This window comes from Cantharellus anzutake, assembly GCF_015039405.1.
Source record: "Cantharellus anzutake strain C23 chromosome Unknown EI90scaffold_46, whole genome shotgun sequence".
Classification (NCBI taxonomy): domain Eukaryota; kingdom Fungi; phylum Basidiomycota; class Agaricomycetes; order Cantharellales; family Hydnaceae; genus Cantharellus; species Cantharellus anzutake.
The window spans coordinates 422000-449151 of NW_024066996.1; the positions used below are offsets into that span (position 1 = coordinate 422000).

At 48.7% G+C, this 27152-nt stretch overlaps 10 protein-coding genes across 10 annotated transcripts; 6 read left to right on the forward strand and 4 right to left on the reverse strand.

The window, feature by feature from the left end:
* The first annotated feature begins 791 nt into the window (after positions 1–791).
* On the forward strand, positions 792–1357 carry EI90DRAFT_3070636 (uncharacterized protein). The gene is made up of 2 exons (XM_039061239.1): positions 792–986; positions 1046–1357. Exons 1-2 carry the CDS (start codon positions 816–818, stop codon positions 1193–1195), a joined length of 321 nt encoding a protein of 106 aa, XP_038912868.1. The 5' UTR covers positions 792–815; the 3' UTR covers positions 1196–1357.
* EI90DRAFT_3070637 (uncharacterized protein) lies at positions 1112–4561 on the forward strand. Its single transcript, XM_039061240.1, has 5 exons — positions 1112–1191; positions 1248–1398; positions 1453–3045; positions 3093–4403; positions 4453–4561. Exons 3-4 carry the CDS (start codon positions 1468–1470, stop codon positions 4167–4169), a joined length of 2655 nt encoding a protein of 884 aa, XP_038912869.1. The 5' UTR covers positions 1112–1191; positions 1248–1398; positions 1453–1467; the 3' UTR covers positions 4170–4403; positions 4453–4561.
* A 535-nt stretch (positions 4562–5096) lies between these two features.
* EI90DRAFT_3127954 (uncharacterized protein) lies at positions 5097–6943 on the reverse strand (the record flags this gene model as incomplete). Its single annotated transcript, XM_039064053.1, has 9 exons — positions 5097–5230; positions 5299–5460; positions 5533–5713; positions 5789–5974; positions 6043–6049; positions 6112–6190; positions 6241–6291; positions 6421–6499; positions 6554–6943. The coding sequence occupies 9 exons, from the start codon at positions 6941–6943 to the stop codon at positions 5097–5099; spliced, it is 1269 nt and encodes a 422-aa protein (XP_038912870.1).
* Positions 6944–8205: 1262 nt separating this feature from the next.
* EI90DRAFT_3070646 (uncharacterized protein) lies at positions 8206–12287 on the forward strand. The gene is given in 7 exon segments (XM_039061241.1): positions 8206–8382; positions 8384–8554; positions 8610–8755; positions 8811–8961; positions 9018–10592; positions 10640–12136; positions 12150–12287. The coding sequence occupies 5 exon segments, from the start codon at positions 8384–8386 to the stop codon at positions 11846–11848; spliced, it is 3252 nt and encodes a 1083-aa protein (XP_038912871.1). The 5' UTR covers positions 8206–8382; the 3' UTR covers positions 11849–12136; positions 12150–12287.
* Positions 12288–13417: 1130 nt separating this feature from the next.
* On the reverse strand, positions 13418–14359 carry EI90DRAFT_1945547 (uncharacterized protein). Its single transcript, XM_039052359.1, has 2 exons — positions 13714–14359; positions 13418–13640 (listed from the first exon to the last, which is right to left on the reverse strand). The coding sequence occupies exons 1-2, from the start codon at positions 14207–14209 to the stop codon at positions 13456–13458; spliced, it is 681 nt and encodes a 226-aa protein (XP_038912872.1). The 5' UTR covers positions 14210–14359; the 3' UTR covers positions 13418–13455.
* Positions 14360–15766: 1407 nt separating this feature from the next.
* On the forward strand, positions 15767–19563 carry EI90DRAFT_3070656 (uncharacterized protein). Its single transcript, XM_039061242.1, has 6 exons — positions 15767–15953; positions 16008–16153; positions 16209–16359; positions 16416–17990; positions 18038–19330; positions 19537–19563. The coding sequence occupies exons 1-5, from the start codon at positions 15783–15785 to the stop codon at positions 19244–19246; spliced, it is 3252 nt and encodes a 1083-aa protein (XP_038912873.1). The 5' UTR covers positions 15767–15782; the 3' UTR covers positions 19247–19330; positions 19537–19563.
* A 1261-nt stretch (positions 19564–20824) lies between these two features.
* Positions 20825–22526, forward strand: EI90DRAFT_2975875 (uncharacterized protein; the record flags this gene model as incomplete). The annotated part of the gene is made up of 4 exons (XM_039055870.1): positions 20825–21258; positions 21349–21954; positions 22049–22151; positions 22211–22526. Exons 1-4 carry the CDS (start codon positions 20922–20924, stop codon positions 22524–22526), a joined length of 1362 nt encoding a protein of 453 aa, XP_038912874.1. The 5' UTR covers positions 20825–20921.
* A 132-nt stretch (positions 22527–22658) lies between these two features.
* On the reverse strand, positions 22659–23848 carry EI90DRAFT_1945660 (uncharacterized protein). Its single transcript, XM_039052360.1, has 8 exons — positions 23687–23848; positions 23587–23624; positions 23413–23526; positions 23266–23357; positions 23144–23209; positions 23038–23086; positions 22943–22962; positions 22659–22884 (listed from the first exon to the last, which is right to left on the reverse strand). Exons 1-8 carry the CDS (start codon positions 23721–23723, stop codon positions 22791–22793), a joined length of 510 nt encoding a protein of 169 aa, XP_038912875.1. The 5' UTR covers positions 23724–23848; the 3' UTR covers positions 22659–22790.
* A 251-nt stretch (positions 23849–24099) lies between these two features.
* On the reverse strand, positions 24100–25297 carry EI90DRAFT_3070664 (uncharacterized protein). Its single transcript, XM_039061243.1, has 7 exons — positions 25032–25297; positions 24829–24980; positions 24673–24767; positions 24548–24610; positions 24432–24480; positions 24351–24370; positions 24100–24285 (listed from the first exon to the last, which is right to left on the reverse strand). Exons 1-7 carry the CDS (start codon positions 25069–25071, stop codon positions 24183–24185), a joined length of 522 nt encoding a protein of 173 aa, XP_038912876.1. The 5' UTR covers positions 25072–25297; the 3' UTR covers positions 24100–24182.
* A 477-nt stretch (positions 25298–25774) lies between these two features.
* Positions 25775–27101, forward strand: EI90DRAFT_2930303 (transcriptional regulator TACO1-like protein; the record flags this gene model as incomplete). Its single annotated transcript, XM_039055020.1, has 8 exons — positions 25775–25876; positions 25941–26012; positions 26093–26114; positions 26186–26296; positions 26395–26467; positions 26526–26591; positions 26660–26819; positions 26889–27101. 8 exons carry the CDS (start codon positions 25775–25777, stop codon positions 27099–27101), a joined length of 819 nt encoding a protein of 272 aa, XP_038912877.1.
* Positions 27102–27152: the final 51 nt, after the last annotated feature.

Below are 27152 nucleotides of genomic sequence, written 5' to 3' on the forward strand. Positions count from 1 at the left end.
CAACTTTCCGTGCGCGAATGACTCATTTGATCATTATGACCGCCTGGGAGGCATAGAAACCAGTGAGCGGCAATACAGACGATGTCAGTGAAGCCGTTCCAACCGTCCAGCAAAGGGGGACACCACAGGAGGATCGAAGGATCTGATTTATTGTAATCAGAGACGGCTCCGGTGATGTCGAAGATCACATTGATCTCGCTCACGGGAGGGCTGCATTGTGTCGGCAGACTGAGAACCACACAGTCACGATGTCCCAATGAGAAGCTCGCTGTATAGCTAGACGCCCATCACCAATGTCAGGAATCTTATTTACGAAGGCGCATCCAGCAAAACTCATACGCAGAGGAGCTTGTTCCATGAGGGACAGAGGTGATGATACACAGAGGAAAGAAAGGGATGCAGGTTTGAGTGACATTACGGCGCCTCCAGGTGGGACCTTGGCCTGACTACAACCGGCGCTTACCGCGAGCCCTGACCGCCCCCGACTGGTGCCTCAGTATGATGTTCCATAGATATCCTTGCCAGTTCATATCGAATTCACGGGTTCCCAACCACACTCATGCTGCGTGCAGTTCTTCTCTCGGAGTAGATGGCCGGGACTTAATCAAGACTTGATGTCATCATCCGTCCCACTTGACCAGCTCGAGTCATGTCAACCGCGCGCGCTTGCTAGGATTCGCCGTTGATATTGGATCGGAGGCCAAAAGTATTTATTATACTCTTCCTCGACCTTCCATAATCAGAGGGAGGCCTCGTGGCTCTGAGCTCACGCGCGTGTTGCGTCCCCAAAGCCATCCCATTGTCCGCTATCGAGCATGTCGGCGCAGCAAAAGGCTGAAATTCTCAGGCATAAGATCGATGAGCTCCTCGCGGAGGGAGTTGACATAGTGGTCCCAATTCTCAAGGTCGTCAATGCTACGGCCGATTGGTGTCCCCCTCTCAAGATGGCGACTAGCGGTGCACTCTCCATCCTCGACGAGGTTCAGGTTGGCAACCATTTGTGCTTGGCCGTGACTGGAAGCTCACATTAGTTTGGGCAACGTAGAAGTTCAAGGACAACAAGAAGGAGTGGGTTGATTTTGGTCAATACGTGGCCGACACCGTAGTCGAGGTCATTTTAGTCATAAAATCTTACGATGCGTCAGCGGAAGAGGCAAATCAGTGGGTGGAGAGTGCCACAAAGCTCAAAAAGTAAGTTGTACCTGCTTTTGGTGGTCCTTGCTATCGTTACGTACATCAAATCCTAGCGCTCTACAGGTGATTGAGTCCGAAATCCAAGGAAGAAGGGAAAGAGTAGAGAAACGACCAGCCTTAATAAATGCATTTTCGTACTTGCGAGACCCAGGAAGGATTAATGGCCTGAAGAAAAATTTTGACAAAGCATTAGCATCATTTCAGGTAGCTTTCCTTAGGGTATCGTTCCATAACCATTCTGATTTTCGGAGGATGCAGGTTCGGACGAACTTAATGACTGGTGCCAAATTAATGGCCATAGAACGTCGTCAACAGGACGACAAAATTCTCGAGAGCCTCCAATACCCTCATATCCCCCTCAGTGTTTCCAATCAGGCGTGCCTAGAGGGCACCAGGGTTGATCTCACTGAACGTATCATGACATGGTGTCGCAACACTGGGGAGAGTGAGAATCGGCTAATGCTATTGACTGCTGTGGCCGGTGCTGGCAAGACTTCAATTGCGCTCACGATAGCAGAACGATGTGCCAACGAAGGAGACGTTACTTTGTTACTGCACTTCTTCTTTAAAGCGGGTGAACGGGCGCACCCCGATTTTCTATTCACCGGTATAGCCCGAGCCTTAGCAGACCGTGACCCGGTTTACCGCACTTCCATTATCTCTGCTCTTCGAAAAGACCCTTCTCTCTCAACAGCCCCACTGGCGAAGCAATTTGAGAACTTGGTGGCTTTGCCTCTCCTCCATACACCTCCGCCTTCCGGTCATTCCATGGTCGTCATCATTGATGCTCTGGACGAGTGTGACAAAACCGCGTTTCTGCCCTTTGCCGAAATCCTTAGGGAGGAGGTGCCCAGGCTACCATCTTCCATAAAATTCTTCATCACATCGAGACAATTTGATCTCGTGAATCGTTTCCTCTCCCCCAATTACCCTATCAATCGACTCACTATTGATCTCTTGGATGAGACGAATGTGCAGGACTGCGCTACATACATAAGTTTCCGGCTTCAAGAGCTGAAGAAATCGCATCCAGAGTTACGCGATAATCTTCAGGACGAGGACAAAAAAGTGGAGGAGATTTTGGAACGAGCAAATGGCTTGTTTATTTGGGTCAGCACCATCTTCCGCTACATGGAGACGAACAGCTACGATCCTACGAGGACACTGGGGCGCTTGCTCGATACTGGCACCAAACGTTCAAAAGTCCCTGCCGAGGGAATGATGGATCGCTTATACACGACCATTTTGAAAAGGTGTAATTGGGAAGATGAAGATTTTTCACATGACTACCCAATTGTGATGGGAGCAATCATTGCTGCGCAGCAGCCTCTGTCTGTCACTGCCTGGGGTGTGATCTTGTCACCTTTTCTCAATTCTTCTGTCCGATATGCATTGGCTGAACTCGCTCCTCTCCTCTCGGGGGTCGATGATCCTCACATTCCGATTCGCACACTACACAATTCATTCCGCGACTTTATTGTGGATCGGATCGATCTCCCATCCATCGACCTTGGTTGCGGTCCAGTAGATTTGAGGACAGAGAATGCCAGGATTGCCCTGCGATGTACTGAGATCTTGAACCAGGATCTTTGCTCCGTAGGGGGCCTAGAACTGATTGAAAACTTGTCCGAAAGAGATGAAATGCCGCGTATCCCTCCAGAGGAGTTATCTGAACACTTTCGTTATGCATGCCGTCATATTGTCCATCACCTGAACGGAGTCCAGCAACCATCTCAAGAGCTCAATGGGTCAGTTGGCATGTTTCTCAGCCAGCAAGCAACTCGCTGGGTGGAAGTCTGTGTGAGAATGGAGGGCTACATCAGTATCTCGTTACTCCCTGAGTGGGTCAAGGTATGGATTGTTGGTTGTGTTAATGAAACTATCTCATGATCTTCCAGTTGTCTGTTGACCACAGCTCGAAAGCTGCTGTCGGCGCACTAGCTAATGTGCTTGCTGATCTTTCGTGGAATTTGGTATTTTTGTCAAGATTCCAGGAGGCAGAAGAGGCAGCAAGCGATTCTGTGGTACTCTGCCGCTACCTTTTCTCTGTGGACTCAGTGTCCTACACCCCGCATTTGTCCCTGTCACTCAACAATCTATATTTGGCTGTTTCCAAACTTGGACGGCACTCGGAGGCACTCCCATTCATCGAAGAAAGTGTCAAACTCCGGCGCGAGCTAGTTGCCATTCACCCAGGATCATACACCTTGCATTTGGCCATCTCACTCAACAATCTATGTTTGGCTCTTTCGAACCTTGGACGGCACTCGGAGGCGCTCCCATTCATCGAAGAAAGCGTCAAACTCCGGCGCGAGCTCGTTGCTATTCACCCAGGATCATACACCCCAGATTTGGCCGGTTCACTTATCAGTCTATATTTTGCTCTTTCCAAACTCGGACGGCACTCGGAGGCGTTCCCATTCATCGAAGAAAGTGTCAAACTATACCGTGAGCTGGTTGCCATTCACCCAGGATCGTACACCCCGGATTTGGCCATCTCACTAGACAGTCTCCGTGGTGCTCTTTCCAATTTTGGACGTCACTCAGAGGCACTCCCATTTATCAAAGAAAGCGTCAAACTATACCGTGAGCTAGTTGCCATTCACCCAGGATCATACACCCCGGATTTGGCCAGATCACTCGACAATCTCCGTGGTGCTCTTTCCAATCTTGGATGTCACTCGGAGGCACTCCCATTTATCAAAGAAAGCGTCAAACTATACCGTGAGCTAGTTGCCATTCACCCAGGACCATATACCCTGGATTTGGCCATCTCACTCAACAATCTATATTTGGCTCTTTCCAACCTTGGACGACACTCAGAGGCGCTCCCATTCATCGAAGAAAGTGTCAAGATCCAACGCCAGCTGGTTGAAATTAACCCAGGAGCATACGCCCCACCATTGGACAATATACTCAGGAATCTACATATAGCTCTTTCCCGTCATTCCGAGGCACAAATGGTCCACGCTTGAGTGACCCAAGTCCGGTGGTCCACTCATTTGCCCTTGTCATTGTGTTTGCCACTTTGCTGCCTGCTCATGGAGAACAAGTCCTAACAGAGGCAACCTAAATTTCGGTTGATCGAATAATTACGCCCATAGCAAATCACAGTCGCAACATAGCAAATCACAGTCGCAACATAGAATCTCAATATGAAGGATACTCATCTCTCTTATTTGTACTGGTCCATGTTTTTGCATGCCATCGTAAGCAACGACGTCAAGGTTTGATAGGTGCTGAATGTTGATGCAATAGAAAGACCCAATCGATAGGGTCCACATCGTCTGCTATATTGGTGTGGAAGTCGAAAACTCGTGAAGCATCACTATGGGCTAACGATATCTAACTCCAATATGTAAGAGACACAATAAGTTTCGGACCATTATCTCGATAAGCAGTACACATCCCTGTTGCCATTGCGTTTGGAGAGGGCAGTAGGTCCGAGGTGTGGGGCATCGTGCTCCCGGGCGTGGACATGCCATGACCACGTCCACCGGCGGGCGTAAATTGTGCATTAAACATCTAGGATGTATCATCGCCAATATATACCTGCGTTGGTCCAGTCATCGTTGGGTCGATCCCCTGATGAGGTTGTCAGCCCAGGCCTCGTATTACTTATTTGTGGATGACTGCAGTCATGGTCCTCAACCTATAATATGCCCATAGGCACACAACGACCGATGGCGGTATCAAATTAGATTGCATCAGCGTCTTCGTGACGGTCAATGTCGAGCTGCACATTCGCGAACGTGGACGTGCCTGAACTTGGTATCCAATTCCAAACTCGTACTTATGTCTACATGCGCTGCAAAATACTAGGCATGCAGGACTCCACAAGATACTGTACCCAAGTGGATCACGATTGGCCACGTATATACTCTATGAAGATCTTCATGGTCCTATTTCCTTCGGATATACGCAGCAGCGCGGTCAAGCACAGTATAGTTCTTTGTCAGGTCCTCCACCACATAGGTGATCTCTTTAGTTCCATCAGGACCATTTCCCACCTCCCAAGCTTTTAGGACTAGCTCATCTATACCAGATACCGGAAGGCATCAATAAAATTGTGTTAAGGAACGAAAAATGGGACGAAGCACTGACCTCCAGGAGAAACAGGAAGCCCAAAAGCGCCTTGCATAGAGTGAAGCGATGAAACGTCGCCACCGCCCAAATGGCCCACGAGTTCAAAGGCCGAAAATCCAAAGTACGACAGTGCATGCAATGGCAATTCTCCATAGCCATACTTGATGCCCACTTCAGGGTCTAATATGTAGGGGTGAAATATTATTCTTACCTGAGATACACACGCACACTAGGACAAAAGTCTAAACTCACCAACATGCAAAGCGTTATAATCGCCGTTTAACCGATAAACCAATGTCTCCGTTGGGCTAACCGTAATACGAATTTGGTGATTCGGGGCTCTGGAAGGAACGGGTTTAGGCTCTATTCCAATAGCAACCCTCTCTGAGTAATTGAACCCGTTCGCGCTGCCACCAAGGTACTTCGTCGCGGCCTGTCAGAAGAAGACTCAATACGGTGGCGGGTTGGGAATTAAAGCTGTCGCCTTCAGCCTTATTGAATGACGTACAATAAGACGAGTGTATTTCACGCCGTTGGGATCGAATAATGTGAGCTCGTTCTCGATGATCAGGTTCGATCCACTGGGGCTGACGTGTTCTTCGACTGAGATGATCTTCTTCTTGATCGTCCACGGGACAGCTCCGCTGTTATTGGGAAGAGGCAGATACGGTTCGATATATTGGAAATCTTGAACCTTTTCACGCGTTCGGATAGCCAGTTAGACACTATCCCTCATCGCCCATGCAATAACAAGACACTTACGGGAGGGCTAGCCATGGAAGGTAACCTTGGGTTAGCATTGCGTTGAGTTCATGAACGGGGAAAACTCACAATCTTGTGAGATCTGGAAAGCCAGGGATCGGACCATTGTAACGGCCTGAGGTAAAATTGACCCAGCCCTCGCTGGTTCCTGTAAAATAAAGTAAGCCAAGGATGAGACTCGAGATAGATAGCTGATACCTTTAAATGAGAGGCAAGCTGCGTAGCTGGGGAAGACAGTGAAATTGGGATCTGTAACCATAGATTACATGTGTCAGAACGCAGTTTCGAAATCCCAGTGAAAATGAACACTTGCTATATTCTGGAGATGAAATCGGCTTATTGTCAATGACTGAGGTCGGCGCAAACATTAGAACGCACCGTTCACAAGCGATTGATTCGCAGTCTGAGCACCAATACTAACCGCGTACAGCAGTACATCGCGAAGATTCCACGCGACCTGGCGCAAGACAGTCAATACCCGCCCGAATGAAAAGATAGTAATGATACAAACAGGGATATCTGGATACTGGAAACCAAGCGCTGATGACAGGTTCCACTGAGCAGCACTTGGCTCTGGCTGCTCGAGGATCACTTGGGTCTGATCGCGATTATCCTCAATGGTGACCGTTTTCACCAACACCGTCGAAGCCCCTTTCTTTCCCTCTTTACCCTTGTGTTCCTCCGCAGGAAGAAGACATGGCAGGGGTGTTGCAGGTGCACAATGACATTTGGTTAAACCGTTGGGTTCAACGGTGGAACTGATAAGAATGGAGTCCGATAAAGTTTGGCGCGATTGAGCGCCCGTTTGGACATTATTGCTGGTGGTTACGATGAGGTGAGTCGAAGGGGAGTCAGCTAACGCAAGAGCTGGCACCAGCACCGCGAAGAGAGGAAAGATCATCATGCTGTTGTTAGAGATCTTAGCGCAATACCCTCAGTTCCGTAGTGGGTGCGTGAACTAAGGAAGAACGTAAAAGTAAGTGATTCTGCTTTATATAAGCGTAGCACTCTGAATGGCGCAAGAACATGGTAGCGACAATACCAAGAAAAGCAAACCCAACGCCGCACATTCAACATCAGGAGTTGTCGCAGTTTAGTCCATTTGCAAAGTACCGCAGTTGATTTCCAAAACCACATTCGTCAGTTCGAGTGTCGAGCATCAAGCGAGCGCATAACCGTTCCTCTCGGCTTCACGCCATCGGAGATCACCCCACTCCTCCACAACAGGTGGAAACACAATCCCGTGAGACTCAACTGCGAACGATCAGCCTGCCTGGTCCTGAATTGCGCCGATAGGTAAAACCGGGGTGTCAGCCCACAGCCACCAGGCTCCTGTTTAATGATCCCAAAAAGTTCATCATCGCAATTCACCTCTTCCGGGTGTCGGAGATCCCAACGAACCGATTTCCAATTCATCTCCAGCGGGAGTACATGTGCGACTGAATAATCACACAGGAACCCGCCATCGACCATCCCGGGCCCGGAGACAGAGCTCCATGACTTTGGCAAACGAATGAGGCCATTTTGGAACATCCAGGACGCATATCTAGCATCTACTAATGACAAGCGGAAGAAAAGTGGCATGCATAGATCGAGTACCAGAAATGCTAATCCAACAGCACAACCAAAGTTTCTGAATGACCGAACGACCTTGGCATAACAACCTGCTCGGCCTGAATGGACGCAACAAGACGACGAGCGTGAAGGGTTCTCCAAACAACAGGGTTTGGGCTTTTGGGGATGCAACCGCCAAACCCTGGGCGGCTGAATCGTGGGCTTCCTGTAGGAATGAAATCCGTTGGCATAGAAAGATGCGGCAGTCAAGCGGCGGTGGGTGGGGGGCCAAGGACTGGGGTCCCTCCGAGGCAGTCATATCCCGATGGCGGTTTACGAGGCCCAACCGGATACGCCATTAGCCGATGAGGCTGCAGCTATAGTGATTCACGCCTTTGGCGTTCTGTGACATTGGGCCCCATCAACGGTTAGCGACCCCACAGGGGGATCGTTATTGGATTCCGGACCCAACCGCCAATGCAGTAGTCCTCGGCTAATTCCGGCGAAACTTGGAATTTGGAAAACTGGCAGCCTTACTAAGAAACCAGATAAGACGGGGGGCCAATTTGTCACAACATTTGACCCATCCGTGTTCATGCCCTCACCCATCCCAGATTTTGCTATCGATCCCGGATAAGAGGTCCCGATTGTACTTATTCCGCACTCACTGAATGTGCTGTGTCCTCGGCCTTCTATAATCGGGCTAAGGCCTCGTGGCTCTTGAGCATTCAACGCCTTACCACGTGCGTTGCGCGCCTAAAATTCTCTTTCCTCTATTGACTCGTCTATGTCGTCGCGACAAAGAGCTGAAGGTCTCAGGCGGAAGATCGATGATATCCTCGCAGCAGGAGGTGATATGGCTATCCCAATCCTCACGGCCGTCAATGCTGCCGCAGATATGTGCCCTCCTCTAAAGAGTGCGACTAGCGGCGCCCTCTTCATTATCAGTGAGGTTCAAGTCAGTAATTATCTTTGTTCTGGGTTTGCGGACGAAGGCTGACGGTTTGGTGCAGAAGTTCAAGGAGAATAAGAAGGAATGGGAGGACTTTGGGGACTACGTCGCCGACAATGTGGCCGAAGTACTTGCAGCCATAAAGTCCTATGATCCGGAAGCGGAAGCGGCAAAGCCATGGGTGGAGAGTGCCACGAAGCTTGATCGGTGAGTTCTATTTGTTTTTGGTGGTCTTTAGTGTCCTGCTTACATCAAGTCCCAGCGCGCTACAGAAGATCAAGTCTGAAATCGAGCGAAGACGCACAAAGGTAGAGAAACGGCCGGCCCTAATAAATACATTGTCCTACCTGAGAAACCCGGGAAGGATCGAGGGCCTAAAGAAGGATCTTGACAAAGCATTGGCGTCATTTCAGGTAATTTCCCTCGCAGTACCATCCCATAACCCCATTCTGATTTTAGGCCGATGCAGCTTAGGACGAACTTCAGAATCGGTGTCAAATTGTCAGCCATGGAAGATGACTCGATTCTCGGTAGACTCCAATATCCTGACGTCGCCCACCATGATTCAACTCAGGCATGCCTCGAAGGCACTAGGGTCGGCCTTACCGAGCGTATCATGGATTGGTGTCACAACACTGGGGACAGCGAGAACCGGGTGATGCTTCTGACCGCTGTAGCCGGAGCTGGAAAGACCTCTATTGCCCACACGATTGCGGAAAGGTGTGAAAGGGAATGCACCCTGTTGATGAGTTTCCATTTCAAGGCGGGCGAACAGTCGCGGCCTGATCGTCTATTCAGCGGCATGGCTCGAGCGCTGGCGAATCATGATCAAGGATACCGTTCCTCCATTACCTCTGCTCTTCAAAGAGATCCTACTCTATCAACAGCGTCATTCACAATGCAATTCAAGAAATTAGTGGCTCCATTCCTATCCCATCGACCTCCGCTTTCTGACCGTCCTTTTGTGGTCATCATCGACGCTTTGGACGAATGTGACAAAGAGGCATTTGAACCCCTTGCCAATATTCTTCGGAAGGAAGTCCCCAAATTACCATCCTCCATAAAATTCTTCATCACGTCGAGACAATTTGATCTTGTTAACCGCTTCCTCTCGCCCGATTTCCCCATCGATCGCCTTACCATTGACCTCTCAGATGACATGAACGTGCGGGACTGCGCTACGTACATACGTTCCCAGCTGCAGATGCTGAAGGATTGTCATCCTGAAATACGGCATAAGCTTCAGGACGAAGAGGAAATGGTACAGGGGATCTTGGAACGGGCAGGTGGCTTGTTTATTTGGATCAGCACCATCTTTCGCTATATGAAGATGGCCAACAAAGACCCTATGAGGACGCTAGGAAGACTGCTCAGTACAGGCACCGATCGCTCAGAAATTTCTGCCGAGGAAACGATGGATCGCTTGTATACAAGCATCCTGAAGAAGTGTGATTGGAGTGACGAAGATTTTACACACGACTACCCAGTTGTGATGGGAGCGATCTTCGCTGCACAACAGCCCCTGTCTTCTACAGCTTGGGATGCAATTCTGTCACCTCTCTTGAATTCGTCGGTTCGATATACGTTAGCCGAACTTGCACCTCTCCTCTCGGGAGTTGAGGAGCCTCACATTCCTATCCGCATCTTACACCAATCCTTCCGTGACTTTATTCTGGATCGGATCGATCCCCAGTCCATCAGCCTTCGCTGCGGTCTAGTAGATGTGGGGAAGGAGAATGCCAGGGTTGCCCTGCGATGTACCGAGATTCTGAACCAGAACCTTTGCTCTATAGAGGGCCTGGGACTGATTGAGAACTTATTCGAAAAAGATGAGCTGCCCCGCATTCTTCCAGAGAAGTTATCGGAGCACATGCATTATGCATGTCGTCAGATTATTTATCACCTCAGTGGAGTCCAGGAACCATCACGGGAGCTTGATGAATCAGTACATGTATTTCTCAGTCAGCAAGCCACTCCCTGGGTGGAAATTTGTGTGAGAATGGAAGGCTATATCAGTATCTCGATACTCCCTGAGTGGGCAAAGGTGTGGATTATCAATTGTGTTAATGAAATTAGCTCACGAATTTCCAGTTGGCAGTTGGCCAAAGGTCAAAAGATGCTATCTGCACGCTGTCCAATGTGCTTTGCCGGGTTTATTCAAATTTGAGGTTTTTTTCAAGATTCGGAGAGGCATATGAGGCAGCAAACGATTCAGTTGAACTCTGCCGTTACCTTGTTTCTGTGGATTCAGAGTCCTACAACCCGGAGTTGGCCAGGGCACTGCGAACTTTATTTTCAGCTCTTTCCGACCTCGGACGGTACTCGGAAGCGCTCCCATTCATTGAGAACAGTGTCAAACTCCAGCGCAAGCTAGTTTACGTTCACCCAGGATCGTACACCTCAGATTTGGCATGGTCACTCAACAGTCTGTACTGCGCTCTTTCAAATCTCGGACGGCACTCGGAGGCGCTCCCATTCATCGAGGAAAGCGTCAAACTCTGGCGCGAGCTAGTTGCCGTTTACCAAGGATCATACACCCCATATCTAGCCATGTCACTCAAGAATCAATATAACGCTCTTTCGAATCTTGGACGGCACTCGGAGGCACTCTCATTCATCGAAGAAAGCGTCAAACTCCAGCGTGAGCTAGTTGTCGTGTACCCAGGATCATACACCCCAGATTTAGCTACGTCACTCAACGATCTATTTGCCGCTCTTTCCAGTCTCGGACGGTGCTCGGAAGCGCTCCCATTCATCGAAGAAAGCATCAAACTCTGGCGCAAGTTAGTTGCTGTTTACCCAGGATTGTACACCTCAAATTTGGCATGGTCACTCAATAATCTATATTACGCTCTTTCGAATCTCGGACGGCACTCGGAGGTGCTCCCATTCATCGAAGAAAGCGTCAAACTCCGACGCAAGCTAGTTGCTGTTCACCCAAGATTATACAGCGCACATTTGGCACAGTCACTCGACAATCTATACCGTGCTCTTTCAGATCTTGGACGGCACTCGGAGGCGCTGCCATTCATCGAAGAAAGCGTCAAACTCCAGCGCAAGCTACTTGCCGTTAACCCAGGATCATACAACGCAGATTTGGCTTTGTCACTCAAGAATCTATATAACGCTCTTTCAAATCTCGGACGACACTCGGAGGCGCTTCCGTTCATCGAGGAAAGCGTTGAACTCTACCGTGAGCTGGCTGCCGTTAACCCAGGATTACACACCTCATATTTGGATATATCACTCAACGAACTACGTACCGCTCTTTCTAACCTTGGACGTATCCCGAGCCACTAATTTGGGCATCCCCCTTGTTATTGCATTCTCTCATTTCCTACCTGCACTATAATGCACATAACCCAGTTGGGTGTTCAGTTCGGGAATATTGGGGGACCGAGATTGATTTTTGGTTTGGAACTGTTGGGGAAACGTTTACGGGCTTTCCTGGCTGTTCCACTCACAACTGATCTACCTTATGCTCATGATTCTAACATCAAGAATCCGAGACATTTTATCTTCTACTACTGTCATTGTTTCCACACGCCGTTGTACGCAATGAAGCCGAGGCTTGCATGATATCAGCGCAATTGAAAGGCGAAATCGGTGGATCAGCGTTGTCAGGTGTGGCATGCGAGTGTGGAGGCCTGAAGATGACAATTAGTGTAACGCAGGTGTGTAGTCAAGTGTATACAACTCCATGTAGCACGCAATCGGATAAGTAATATCTTGACTCGGGAATGTATCCCAGCCAGGTCATTGCCATTGCGTTGGGACGGAGTGGAAAAGTCTGAATTGTGGGACATATTGATTACAAGGCCAGAGGGCCTTCGGCTGTGTCTTCCGTCCTCATGCCCTGCGGCCCGTGATACATATGGCAGTGGGGCCATCCTGTCGTTACACTATGAGGGGGGTCGACTTTACATGATGGGAATGACTGATTGGTATCGTCAGCTAGATAGATTCCTTGGGTCTGTGCGCTGCAAGTCCTGTGGGGCATTAATTGCGCTCTTGTGTCGTCGCTTGTTGGTTGCCCGTGATTTTTTGAGTTCCTTTCTGTATTAACTTAGCCATATTTCTCAATATGTGCGTGTACCCGCTGCAGGATTATATTAGACTATGTAGGTCTTCTGGCCTAACTCTTTGCGGGTCTCAATCGTCGTGGTGTGTGGAGTTAGAAAATTTAAATCTGGGGAGGGAGATGCGTTATGCGCTGTCATCCTGCTTACACAACCGGGAAACATGCATTACAGCTGGGGTTTGCAGCCCGCAAAGTGCTGTGTTCTGGTCCACGATAGTAACAACTTATCGTCATTGAGAAGCTCGCTGTATAGACGCCCAATACGTATCTAGTAAACATCGTATGGAGTCAAAGCTTGTCCCGTGAGGGACGGAGGCGATGAGACACAGAAGAAAGAGAGGGATGCACATTTAAACGGTATTCCACTACCATGGCAATTGCAGGCAAGTTGAACACTCTGTATGAAACGTATTGTACTACTGATTTCGCACATTTTCATATTGAACACCGTTCGGCATCGACACACATGTATGAACAAGACCGTGCTAACCAGCTCGACAGTATTTGCCTCCGATTCGTTTCACTCTCGGGAAGAGAGGACCAGCAACATATACCAAATGCGTCCTGCCGTCGTCAGTCTCGGTCGTTGATGACATCGAATTCTGTGTTTGTTAGATATATGACAAAGAGTCTGCTGGCACGCAGATTCAATGAAGCCATAATGTGCGAACCAATGATAGCGAGGGGACGTGATGTGAGAAAGCATGAGAGAGGAGCGCCAACCAATCAGCGTCCGGTCGAGCCCGTCTGAGCTCTTAGTTTAAAGCAGATGCCTGCTCCCTATGTCCCTGAAAGGCCAGAGTATAAAAATGCTCTACGACGTCACCTAAAGACCAGGAAGACAGAAGTTGACGCATCTAGTTGGAGTGCCTTTCACATTCAAAAGAAACATTTCAAGACTCATTCCTCGGCCTTCGCTGGATGATGTCTTAGATATAGGTGCACCTGCCACCTCTTCGGAAGAAACCATGTGTCGGAAGGCAGTTTTGAAGTTCCAAGTGAAAATGAACACTTGTTGAGTATATTTTGGAGATGAGATCGTTTATTGTCAATGACTGAGGTTGGCGCAAACATTAGAACGCACCATTTACAAGCGACTGATTCGCAATCTGAGCACCAATACTAACCGCATACAGCAGTACATCACGAAGATTCCACACGACCTGACGTAGGACAGTTAATACTTGCCGGAATGAAAAATTAAGCGCTAATGACAGGTTCCACTGAGCAGCACTTAGCTCTGGCTGCTCGACGATTACTTGGGTCTGATCCCGATTATCCTCCAAAGCCTCAATGGTGACCATTTTCACCAGCACTGTCGAGGTCCCTTTCGTTCCCTCATTACTCTTGGGTCCCTCCGCAGGAAGAAGGCATGGCACGGGTGTTGCAGGTGCATAATGACATCTGGTTAAACCGTTCGGTTCCACAGTGGAACTGATAAGAACGGAGTCTGATAAAGTTTGGCACAGTTGGACGCCTGTTTGGATATGATTGATGGTGGTTACGATGAGGTGAGCCGAGGGGGAGTCAGCTAACGCAAGAGCTGGCACCAGCACCGCGAAGAGAGGAAAGATCATCATGCCGTTGTTAGAAATCTTAGCGCAATACCCTCAGTTCCGTAGTGCGTGAACTGAGGAAAAACCTGAAAGGCAACTCAACGCCCACATTCAACATCGGGAGTTGTCACAATTTGCAAGGACCATAGTTGATTTCCAAAACCACATTCGTCAGTTTGAGTGTCGAGCATCAAGCGAGCGTATAACCGTTCCTTTTCGGCAGCGGAGATCAGTATTACGACCTCAATCTTCTCCACAAGAGGTGGAAACACAACCACGTGAAATCGAGACTCAACTGTGAACGAGCCTGTTTCTGGACCCATATTATCGCCCCCAGTCATCAAATCGAATGGGCTCAAAGCCAAAATCGCAATCACAGACCAACAGCAAATGGGCGGTCTAGGAACATCAGTTGCTGCGGCGAGAAAGGGTTTCTGAGTGGACATGCACGGAGTGTTGTGACCCGATTGAGTTGGGGACATGATTGTGCACTGCAGGATCAAGCCATTTCCGACCTGCTTCGAAGATCCAAGCACCGTAAAACCGGCGTGACAACCCAGCCACCAGGCTTCTGTTCAACGATCCCAAAGGGTTCATCATCACGATTCACCGCTTCCGGGTGTTGGAGATCCCAACAAACCTAATTCCAGTTCGTCTCCAGTGGGATTACATGGCAGTTGGATAATTACACAGGAATCCGCCATCGATCATTAGGTGTTCAACTGAGTCGGAGACAGAGCACTATATTGGGTGTTCACTTTGGTGAACGAATGAGACCACGATAATGCATGTTGGGACATGTGAAACACCTATCTAGCATCTCACACGTAGTTAACGGGCTACCACTAATAACAAGCGGAGGAAAAGTGGCATGCATAGATTGAAAAATACTAATCTCGACAGCAGAATTGCCGAACGACCTTGCCTAGTGACCTGTTCGGCCTGTCCCAGTGCTTGAAGGTACGCAACAAGACAACGAGCACAAGCCTCCTCTGAAGGGCATTCCAAACAACAGGGTTGGGCTTTTGGGGATGCAACGGCCAAACCCTGAGCAACTGAAATGTAGGCTCCCTGCAGGCATACAACCCGTTGGCGTAAAAAAGATGTTGCGGTCAAGCGGTGGTGGTTGGGGGTCAAGGGGCAGCCCACACGAGGACTGGCGTCCCTCCGAGGCAGTCATGTCCTGATGGCAGTTTAAGCCCAACCATTGATGGGGCCAATGCCAGGGCGTGAATCACTAGGAGCTGCAGCCGCATCCAGCGAATGACGTATCCGGCTAGTGATGTGATGTCGGAATTGGAATCAACATGGAAACGCCGTGGTCCTCGGTTAATTCCGGCGAACCACTTGGAGCAACCTTTACCCTAAGAAAACTAGATGGGGGACCGTTATCATCATTTGTCCCAATATTCGACCGATCCGTATCATGCTTTCATCCATGCCAGACTTATGCTATCGATCCTGGATAAGAGGTCCCGATAGTATTCTGCACTCACTGAATGTGCTATGTCCTCGGCCTTCGGGCCAAGGCCTCGTGGCTCTTGACCATTCAAGGCCTCACCACGCACCTAAGATTCTCTCCTCGTTCACACTTTCTATGTCGTCGCGACAAAAGGCCGAAGGTCTCAGGCAAAAGATCGATGATATCCTCGCAGCCGGAGGCGATATGGCTGTCCCAATTCTCACGGCCGTCAATGCTGCCGCTGATATGTGCCCTCCTCTAAAGAGTGCGACTGGCGGCGCACTCTTCATTATCAGCGAGGTTCAAGTTAGTAACTATTTTATTCTGGGTTTGCGAACTGAGGCCGACGTTTTGGTGCAGAAGTTCAAGGAGAATAAGAAGGAATGGGAGGACTTCGGGAACTATGTCGTCGAAAACGTGGCCGAGGTAGTTGCAGCCATAAAGTCCTATGATCCGTCAGCGGAAGCGGCAAAGCCATGGGTGGAGAGTGCGACGAAACTTGATCGGTGAATTCTATTTGTTTTTGGTGGTCTTTAGTGTCCTGCTTACATCAAGTCCCAGCGCGCTACAGAAGATCAAGTCTGAAATCGAGCGAAGACGCACAAAGGTAGAGAAACGGCCAGCTCTAATAAATACATTGTCCTACCTGAGAAACCCGGGAAGGATCGAGGGCCTAAAGAAGGATCTTGACAAAGCATTGGCGTCATTTCAGGTAATTTTCTTCGCGGTATCATCCCATAACCCCATTTTGATTTTAGGCCGATGCAGCTTAGGACGAACTTGAGAATTGGTGTCAAATTGTCAGCCATGGAAGCTGACTCGATTCTCGGTAGACTCCAATATCCTGACGTCGCCCACCATGATTCAACTCAGGCATGCCTAGAAGGCACCAGGGTCGGCCTTACCGAGCGTATCATGGCCTGGTGTCACAACACTGGGGACAGCGAGAACCGGGTGATGCTTCTCACTGCTGTAGCCGGAGCTGGAAAGACCTCTATTGCCCACACGATTGCGGAAAGGTGCGAAAGGGAATGCACCCTGTTGATGAGTTTCCTTTTCAAGGCGGGTGAACAGTCGCGACCTGATAGTCTATTCAGCGGCATGGCTCGAGCGTTGGCAAATCATGATCGAAGATACCGCTCCTCCATTGTCTCTGCTCTTGAAAGAGATCCCACTCTATCAACAGCGCCATTCACAATGCAATTCAAGAAACTGGTAGCTCCATTCTTCTCCCATCGACCTTTGCTTTCTGATCGTCCTTTTGTGGTCATCATCGACGCTTTGGACGAATGCGACAAAGAGGCATTTGAGCCCCTTGCCAATATTCTTCGGAAGGAAGTCCCCAAATTACCATCCTCCATAAAATTCTTCATCACGTCGAGACAATTTGATCTTGTTAACCGCTTCCTCTCGCCCGATTTCCCTATCGATCGTCTTACCATCGATCTCTCGGATGACATGAACGTGCGGGACTGTGCTCTTTACATACGTTCCCAGTTGCAGATGCTGAAGGATTGTCATCCTGAAATACGGCATAAGCTTCAGGACGAAGAGAAAATGGTACAGGGGATCTTGGAACGAGCAGGGGGCTTGTTTATTTGGATCAGCACCATCTTTCGCTATATGAAGATGGCCAACAAAGACCCTATGAAGACGCTAGGAAGACTGCTCAGTACAGGCACCGATCGCTCAGCAATTTCTGCTGAGAAAACTATGGATCGCTTGTATACAAGCATTCTGAAGAAGTGTGATTGGAGGGACGAAGATTTCGCACACGACTATCCAGTTGTGATGGGAGCAATCTTTGCCGCACAACAGCCCCTGTCTGCCACAGCTTGGGATGCAATTCTGTCACCTTTCTTGAATTCGTCGGTTCGATATACGCTGGCCGAACTTGCACCTCTCCTCTCGGGAGTTGAGGAGCCCCACATTCCTATCCGCATTTTACACCAATCCTTCCGTGACTTTATTTTGGATCGGATCGATCCCCAGTCAATCAGCCTTCGCTGCGGTCCAGTAGATGTGGGGAAAGAGAACGCCAGGGTTGCCCTGCGATGTACCGAGATTCTGAACCAGAACCTCTGCTCTATAGAAGGCCTGGGACTGATTGAGAACTTATCCGAACAAGATGAATTGCCGCGCATTCTCCCAGAGCAGTTATCAGAGCACATGCATTATGCATGTCGTCAGATTATTTATCACCTCAGTGGAGTCCAGGAACCATCACAGGAGCTCGATGAATCAGTACACGTATTTCTCAGTCAGCAAGCCACTCCCTGGGTGGAAATCTGCGTGAGAATGGGAGGCTATATCGGTATCTCGATACTCCCTGAGTGGGTGAAGGTGCGGATTATCAATTGTGTCAATGAAATTAGCTCATGAATCTCCAGTTGGCAGTTGGCCAAAGGTCAAAGGATGCTATCTGCATGCTGTCCAACGTGCTTGGCCAGCTTTATTCAAACTTGGTATTTTTTTTAAGATTCGGGGAGGCATATGAGGCAGCAAATGATTCAGTTGTACTCTGCCGTCACCTAGTTTCTGTGGACTCAGAGTCCTACAACCCAGAATTGGCCAGGGCACTCCACGCTTTATATTTAGCTCTTTCCAAACTCGGACGGAACTCGGAAGCGCTCCCATTTATTGAGGACAGTGTCAAACTCTGGCGCAAGTCAGTTGCCGTTGACCCAGCATTGTACACCTCATATTTGGCATGGTCACTCAATGGTCTGTATTGCGCTCTTTCAGATCTCGGACGGCACTCGGAGGCGCTTCCATTCATTGAGGAAAGCGTCAACCTCCGGCGCGAGCTAGTTGCCGTTGACCCAGGATCATACACCCCAGATTTTGCTTTCTCACTCCACAATCTAAATGTCTCTCTTTCGAATCTCGGACGGTACTCTGAGGCACTCCCGTTCATCGAGGAAAGCGCCCAACTCTGGCGCAAGCTGGTCGCCAATCACCCCGGATCGTACCATGCAAATTTGGCTTGGTCACTCAACAGTCTGTACTGCGCTCTTTCAAATCTCAGACGGTACTCGGAGGCGCTCCCATTTATCGAAGAAAGTGTCAATCTCCGACGTGGTCTAGTTGCTGTTCACCCAGCATCATACACCCCAGATTTAGCTTTGTCACTCAACAATCTATGTAACGCTCTTTTGTTCCTCAGACGGCACTCAGAGGCGCTCCCACCCATCGAAGAAAGTGTCAAGCTCCAGCGCAAGCTAGTTGCCATTCACCCAGGATCGTACACCTCAGATTTGGCATGGTCACTCAACAATCTATGTCACACTCTTTCGGGTCTCGGACGGCACTCGGAGGCGGTCCCATTCATCGAAGAAAGCATCAAACTCTGGCGCGAGCTAATCGCCGTTCACCCAGGATCATACAATGCAAATTTGGCTTGGTCACTCAAGAATCTGTACAACGCTCTTTCGAATCTCGGACAGCACTCAGAGGCGCTTCCGTTCATCGAGGAAAGCGTTGAACTCTACCGTGAGCTGGTTGCCGTTAACCCAGGATTACACACCTCAAATTTGGATATGTCACTCAACGAATTACGTACCGCTCTTTCTAACCTTGGACGTATCCCGAAGCACTGATTCAGACAACTCCCTTATTATTGCATCCTCTCATCTCCCACTCGCACTATAATGCACACAACTCAGTTGGGTGTTCAGTTTGGGGGACTGACGTTGACTCCTAGTTTAGAACTGTTAATGAAACGTTTACGGGCTTTCTTGGCTGTTCCGCTCACAACTAATCTAACTTATGATCCTAACATCAAGAATCTGAGACATTTCATCATCTACTGCTGATGTTCTGTCGCTGTTTCCGCACGCCATTGCATGCAATGAAGCCGAGACTTGCATGATGTCGGCGCAATTGAAAGGCGAAATCGGTGGATCAGCGTTGTCAGGTGGGGATGACAACTAGTTTAACGTAGGTGTGTAGTAAATGACTCAAGTGTATACAACTCCATGTAGCACGCAGTAAGCTTCAATCAGATAGGTAATATCTCGACCCGAGAATGTATCCTCATTGCCATTGCGTTGGAAAGTCTGGAGTGTGACATATTGATTACAAGGCCGGGGGGGCCTTAATTCGGCTGTGCCTTCAGTCCTGATGCCCTGCGGAGTGTGGCTATCCTGTCATTGGGGATCGATGATGAAAGTGACTGATTGGTATCGTCGGCTAGATAGAATCCTTGGGTTTGTGCGGCTGCAGGTCCTCTGGGGCATTGCGCCCTTTTGTGTCGTCGCTTGTTCGTTGCCCGTGATTTTTTGAGTATTGACTTGGTAGTATTTCTCGTTATGTGCGTGTATCCGCTGCAGGATTGGACTATGTAGGTCTTCCGGTCTGACTCTTTGTGGGTCTCAACGGTCGTGGTATGTGAAGTTGGAAATTTTGAGTCTGGGGAGGGAGATACGTTTTACACAACCAGGAAACATGCATTGCAACTGAGGTTTACAGCCTGGAAAGCGCTGTGTTCTGGTCCATGACAGTAACAACTTATCGTCAACACCCACTACCTGAGTAATATAGAAACCAGTGAGCGAAAGCGTTTAAGCCGTTCCACATGTTCAGCAAAGGGGGACATCACAGGAGGATCGAAAGATCCGGTTGCGGTCGGAGATGACTCCAGTGATGTCAAAGATCACAGTGGTTTCGCTCACAGGAGGCTTACTGTGTCGGCAAGCTGAGAACCATACAGGTAGAAAGCGTGGATGGCATCGCAATGTCTCCCTGTACCAATGAAAAGCTCGCTGTATAGACGCCCAAGATGTACCAGGTAAAAACCGTACGGAGTCAAAGCTTGTTTCGTGAGGGACGGAGGTGATGAGAAAAGAGAGGGATGTACGTTTAAATGGCATTACGGCGCCTAGTCCACTACCATGGCAATCGCAGGCAAGTTGAACGCTCTGTATGAAACGTATTGCACTACTAATTGCGCATCGAATATCGTTCAGCATCGACACACATCGATGAAGAAAACCGTGCTAACGAGCCCGACAGTATCCGCCTCCGATTTGTTTCACTCTCGGGAAGAGAGGTCCAGCAACATATACCAAATGCATCCCGCCGTCATCAGTCTCAGTCGTTGACAACATCGAACTCTGTAGATATATGGCAAAGGGTCTGCTGGCACGCAGATTCGATGAAGCCATAATGTGCGAACCAATGATAGCGAGGGGACGTGCCGTGAGAAAGCATATGAATTGAATGACAACCAATCAGCGCCCGGTCGAGCTCGTCTGAGCTCTTAGTATAAGGCAGATGCCTGCTCCCTATGACCCCGAAAGCCCAGAGTATAAGAAAGCTCTACGACACCACCTGAAGACCAGGAATACAAAAGTTGACACATCTAGTTGGAGTGCCTTTCGCATTCAAGAGAAACGTTTCAAGACTCGGATTCCTCGGCCTTCACTGGATGATGTATTGGATATAGGTGCACTTGCCACCACCTCTTCTGAAGGAACTATGTTAGTCCTTGAGAGCTCAATGAGGGCTGTGGGTTGGTCATGCGGCGCGATCGATGCTCACAAGACTCGAGAAATTGCTTTAAAATTAAATGCCAGGCAAGGTCGGGCTTTTCTGCTGCCCCGAGTACCGGGTACGACGACCCATGAACAGTGGTTCATGTTGTTTTTGCACGTCATGCATATCGATTTTTTTTTTTTTTGATTTTTCTTGCCTTCCCAAGGCCTCGTCTTACTTCCGGGATTTGTCTCAACGGAGGAACAGCGGAGCCTTATCAAGTCCTGTTTGACAAACCAAGCTAAGCAACCGAACGAGACGAATCTCGATGCGCACTACACTCTCCCATCACAAGGTCTTTGGAATATGTTCGTCGATCATTTCGAAAATCCATCCACCGATCCACTTATTATTCCAACCAAAGTCTCAATGACCGAGACCGATTCATCATCGTCAACCCTCAAGCTCGGAAACACCAAACGCGTTCTAGTCGACAACATGTCCGCTTCAGTATCCAACCTCTCAACAATCATCTCAACCCCAAAACCCCCGCCCGATCCTTCTTTGACACTCACACCTTTGTCAATCTCAAAACTGATCTATAAATTGCGTTGGGTCAACATTGGCAGGTCATACCATTGGGAAACCAAATCCTATGACTTTTCAAAAGAGCTTGGCACCTTTCCTGAAGACGTCAAGGAAATATGTAAGAGGGCCGTACGAGCTGTGAATTGGGAAGATGTTTGGGGAGAAAAGGCAGAGATGGTGACAGATGGAGGGTTGAGCTGGGGAGAGGAGGAAGGGACATGGAGGAAATGGGATGAAACATATGGTTAGTTTTTTCGTCGTAAAGGTCTATCGTACCGCGCTCATTCCCACTCGCTAAAAATTCGCTGCGCTGCGCCCCTGCCTGCCCGCTCTTGAAGAACCAGATGCTGGGATAGTCAATTTCTACCAAGAAAAAGACACCCTCATGGGACACGTCGACAAATCCGAACTATCTTCTACAACTCCCCTCGTGTCTATCTCGTAAGTCTTCCTCCTGGCACGACGCTTAACCTCCACTCGAAGCCACTCTGTCCCAATAGCCTAGGGAATGCTGCCATATTCTTGATAGGAGGCCTCACACGAGACGTTGAACCGATACCAATACTCCTCCGTTCGGGGGATGCAATCATCATGTCAGGTCCATCATGCAGGCGAGCATACCATGGCGTACCCCGTATTCTTGAGGGTACACTACCTGATCATCTCGGACCGCAGAGCCTTCAACATCACGTCGATCATGATTGGGCACCATTCGCTCACTATCTGAAGACGACAAGGGTTAATATTAATGTGAGGCAGGTGTTTCCGACAGGGTTTGAGCCTCCAGTGGATATACAAGCCGTGGCTCACGGTTGACAAACTTGGAGTAATGTGAATTTCATCTTATGATCTCTTCGGGCTACTATGCACTTAACGGTTCCACTTTAGGCCTGCAAAGATATTCTCGGGGGATCGACAAGCACGAATGGTATTGCAACCCAGATACATACATCAAAAAAAAAAAGAATTATTACAGACGGGGCATTCGATAATTTGCTATCAACCGTGACGAATCGTCAATGGTCGTTCAAGACACTACTGTCAGACATCACGACAACTTGATGCGCAGCTTTGGTTCCTTTAGACCGTAAGCGGACCACGGTATCCAATCCCCCGGCGAACGGAGCGAGTGGCAAGAGCAACGATGACGAGCAGAACCAGAGTAGTAACGATCCTAAAATGCCAGCGTCTGAGCACGGCTGTAGCGGGGCGATAATTATTTAACTACTAACCATTCGGCCCAAGCGAATCCCTGTGGTGCGAATTTCCGAAACACGAGGTGGTCAATCACATTATTATCGCACATGTCTGTAACAGTATATCATACCTCAAGTGCGTTCAGCTGATTGCAATACGGAAGATTGTACTTGATTTTCCTATGGATTATTCGGTCAGAAACCATCTAGATTTACATAATGAAGAGAAACCCTTACGAGCAGTTGTTTCCGCCATTGAGAGCATCTGTGATCGCACCAACCCCAGCACTCCAGAAAATCCACCTGGAATAGAGAGATTTAGAGAGAATTGGAAAGAAAATAAGTGAGAGGGAATGTACGTTAGGGTGAAGAATATGAGATGCGAGATGATGGAAGTCGCAACTGAACCATCCGCGCTATGAAGGAACAATCCGAGGAAAGCCAAGCTAAACTGTTATGCATTCAGTCAGTTCGAAGTGGCAACACGGGGCAACGCGGAGACGCACGACGACAGTCCAAGTGGATGAGAACAAAATGAAACGGGTCGCATCGCGAACTTTAACGCGGGGGTAGTTGTGGTGCTTGTTGTACAGAGACGTCAAGGATGCCGAAATGGAAAGCTAAGAAAGATCATCTAGCGTTCAGCAACTTAACCAGATGAGACTATTGGTTTGCCTTGCCTCGACGATGCCAAGGACGATGAGGAGTCCAAAAATGACTTGTGGTCATCACTCATGATCAGGGCCCAGACAATGTTTAGAAAAAAAAACATAAGCTCACTGGGATGGCCCTTGCGAACCCAAATATCCACACTCATTATCCCAATGCTGCTCGTTAGGATGTACTACGGATGTTCGATGTCTTGGAGAATGGTGGAACGAGGGGAAGCTGCCAATTGAATATTGTGTGGCGCCGATATCAATGTCAGTGGAGCCATTTCAGAGTCAGCCGATCGGATGTAAAGTGATGCAATCGTAATATATTCAATACGTCATTCAGATCGGGGTTCACTTCCACCCAATACACTCCCGCGCTTCGGAAGGTTCAACACAACGGGAGAAAAAAAATCAGTATTCTCAGAAAACTACATAGTACTTGGATACAGTTGGTTCATCCCCGGGGTTGGTATATGGTGCAAGGTACAGAAAAAAAAAGTTATTCTCAAAAACTATGTACATAGTACTTGGATACAGTCGATTCCGTTGGTATATCGTGCAGAAAATGTAATGGGGATCGGCACGCACACACATTTGAATCCCCATCACCGCGATCGGAATTAGACTCTGGTGCTGATGAGACCGCCGCGAAGAGGAGACCCGCTCCTGTATGCACGTTGTGCAATAAAGATTACAACAGGGAAGAAGGCGGTGAAGAGGATCCTATGTGGTGAATATGCTCATTCGTCGGTGACGAACCAGGAAACGAAGAGAGAACCTCAACATACCATTCAATCCATGCGAATCCCTGGAAGAAGTTGGGATGGTATTGAGACATTGGAGCGAAACTGATTAGAGCGGTGGCTTACCTCCAGCGCATTGAGGTGGTTGCAATATGGAAGATTGTAATCCAAGTTACTGTGTTGCAGGTTCGCATTTGTAAGTAGGACTGCGAATTGCATAGAGACGTCCCCTGAACACTCACGAGCAGTTATTACCTCCACCAAGTGATGCAGTAATGGCGACTGCACCAGAAAACCAGAAGATCCTTTAAAAGGCATGTGAGGAAACGATTTTAAAACCTCTCAAAGTAGTGGAGAATTGTCGCACCAGGACAGGGAAGTCCAAACGAGATGGGATATAGTGGAAGAGATGACGGATCTCCATGGTTTCCAAAAGAAGAGGAAGAGGTACACAGGTGCACTCTGAACGGAAGAGTTATGGTAAATATGCGCGTGGCAAAGTTACCGCAACAGAAATGCCTACGAATAACGTCCACACAGAACAGAACAAGAGGAACCGTGACTGGTCTCGCACGCTTGTGCTAGGATAATCGTGGCGTGAGTTATATCGTGACACCAAGAAGGCAGATATTGCCAGTTCAATGATGGTGAAGAGGGTTATTGATCCCATGAGGACTAAACGCCAAAGTTAACACTGCTCGGGGATCAATCGGGTCGATGGCGTACTGGGATAGCTCCTACTAACAAACTTATCGAATGATACCATGATAGAGCTCGCGATGAAAGTTGCTTTGGGTGATTTGGACCGTGAACGGTACAGAATGAGGGTATGGGATGGAGAGGGTTTGCGTACGTCTGGGAACAGAAGGTGTGCAAGAAACTAGAATCAACTTGTGTAGCCGGCTCCTTTTGTACTTTGAACCTGAATAAATTGGACTAGTAGGAATACCGGAAACACAACAATAGAAACAAGGAAGCAAGAAAGAGAATCGTTCCACTCACAAACCCAGTGAGAATGGGAAATCTTAAACGTAATGTGCCGGGCCGCAACACGAAACCACTTAAGTAATCCCGGCCAGGGTACGGCCGCCGCATACACCGAGGATGCCGAAGGTGTCAGTGATGCCCCGCTACGAGACTAAGCGCCAGGAAACCTACCTTTAATCGTGGGGCTGCTTCACGTGCATCAATCCTTCCGTGAGACCACCGCCCGTGGAACGGAAGACAACTACCATCCATCAACCAATTATTATCCGCTTAAAACATTCTTACAGCCGAAATCTGGGGTTGTTCCAATAACAAGCCAAAGGCAACCAGAAACAAAAGACTCCCTCATGATGGAGAGCTGATTGGAGAGGGCAACGCGTCTACAGCCCCGTGACCGGAAAAAAAATAAGCGCGGGAAATTTCGGGCGCTTAAACTGTCCATCTTCACATCCATTACTACACACAACGCTTCTGACAACGAAATGACCTCGCTTCCACGACTGGTCCCTAGGGCGAGAAACTTTGTTGTGATACTACAAAAGGGTTTCTCATCATCGCCAGCTTCATTTTCCGGTCACAACAGGGTATATTTTCCTCACCAACAAAGCTTTTTCGTCCAATGAAGTGCTCCGTCTTCCGTGGTAGTAGTGGAGCAAAATATCCCATCATAAAGATGCAGAAGACGTGAAGAAATCGAAACTGTTCTCAAAAGCTGCACACGTTGGTTGGACTTGATTTTTTTCTTTGATGACTCTCGCTGAAAGGGCTCTGGTCAACGACGTCTTGATGGCATCCAAAAGGAAATAGCCACAGCGGTCAAGAGTAAGGAAACAAAAAAACCATAATGTCCTCATTCCTTGCAGCGCTGAACTTGCCACTGCTCCCCCATCCAGCTGGTGGATCGGTCGATCCAAATGTCAATCTAGCTCTTGCAGTTGCATTGCGACGAGCGAAAGTCAACGGAGTGCCAAAGGACAACATAAGTGCCGCATTATCTCGAGTACGTATCCATGTGCCCCCAACAAGGGAAGAAAGTGAACAAACAATATTACAATGAATCCTTGATGAATCCCTTTATTGCTATCGCTACATAAGGCGTCAGATCCTTCACGACAGAGTGCTACTCAACTCGTTGTCTACGAGGCATTGGGTCCCGCCCAGACCGCTCTAATCATGTGGGTACGCTCAATAATTGTGATTGAAACCATTGACTCGTGTTGTATTTGTTTGCAGAGAATGCGAAACCGACAACACAAATAGGACCATCAAGAATATACAAAAGACCCTACGAGATCATGGGTAAGGCCTCGCCCCTTGGTTTTCGTATCGGAGTTCTTTCTTAATATCTTTGTTTTATGTGATTCAAGTTCGCGCATTGCACCAGTGCGATTTATGTTCTCGAGAGTCGGGAGGATAGTGGTCAAACCTCGAGATGGGGCTCAAGTCCAAGACGTCTGGGACGCTGCGATAGAAGCTGGAGCAGAGGACGTCAATACCAACCCTGATGAAAGTACGCGTGAAGTAGAGGTATGTACGATCTTCCTCATTGCCCTTGCCCCCTGAGGCTCCAACGATCAAATCTTCTTGCTACGCAAGGTTCTGACGAGTGCAACGGAATTGAACTCGGTTTCGAACGTCCTATCTTCACCGCCTCACGCTCATAACATTGTTGCCATGGAGTTAGCTTACCTTCCCAGTACTGAGCCGCAGGAAGAGGGTCAGATACCAGAAGATGATGCTGCTTTATTGAAAAGATTGACTGATGCTTTAGAGGATGATCCTGATTGTGTGCGTGTATGGACGACATAAGAAAGACAATCTATCTAGGCTGAAGCTATAATATATCTCCCTGACTGGAGT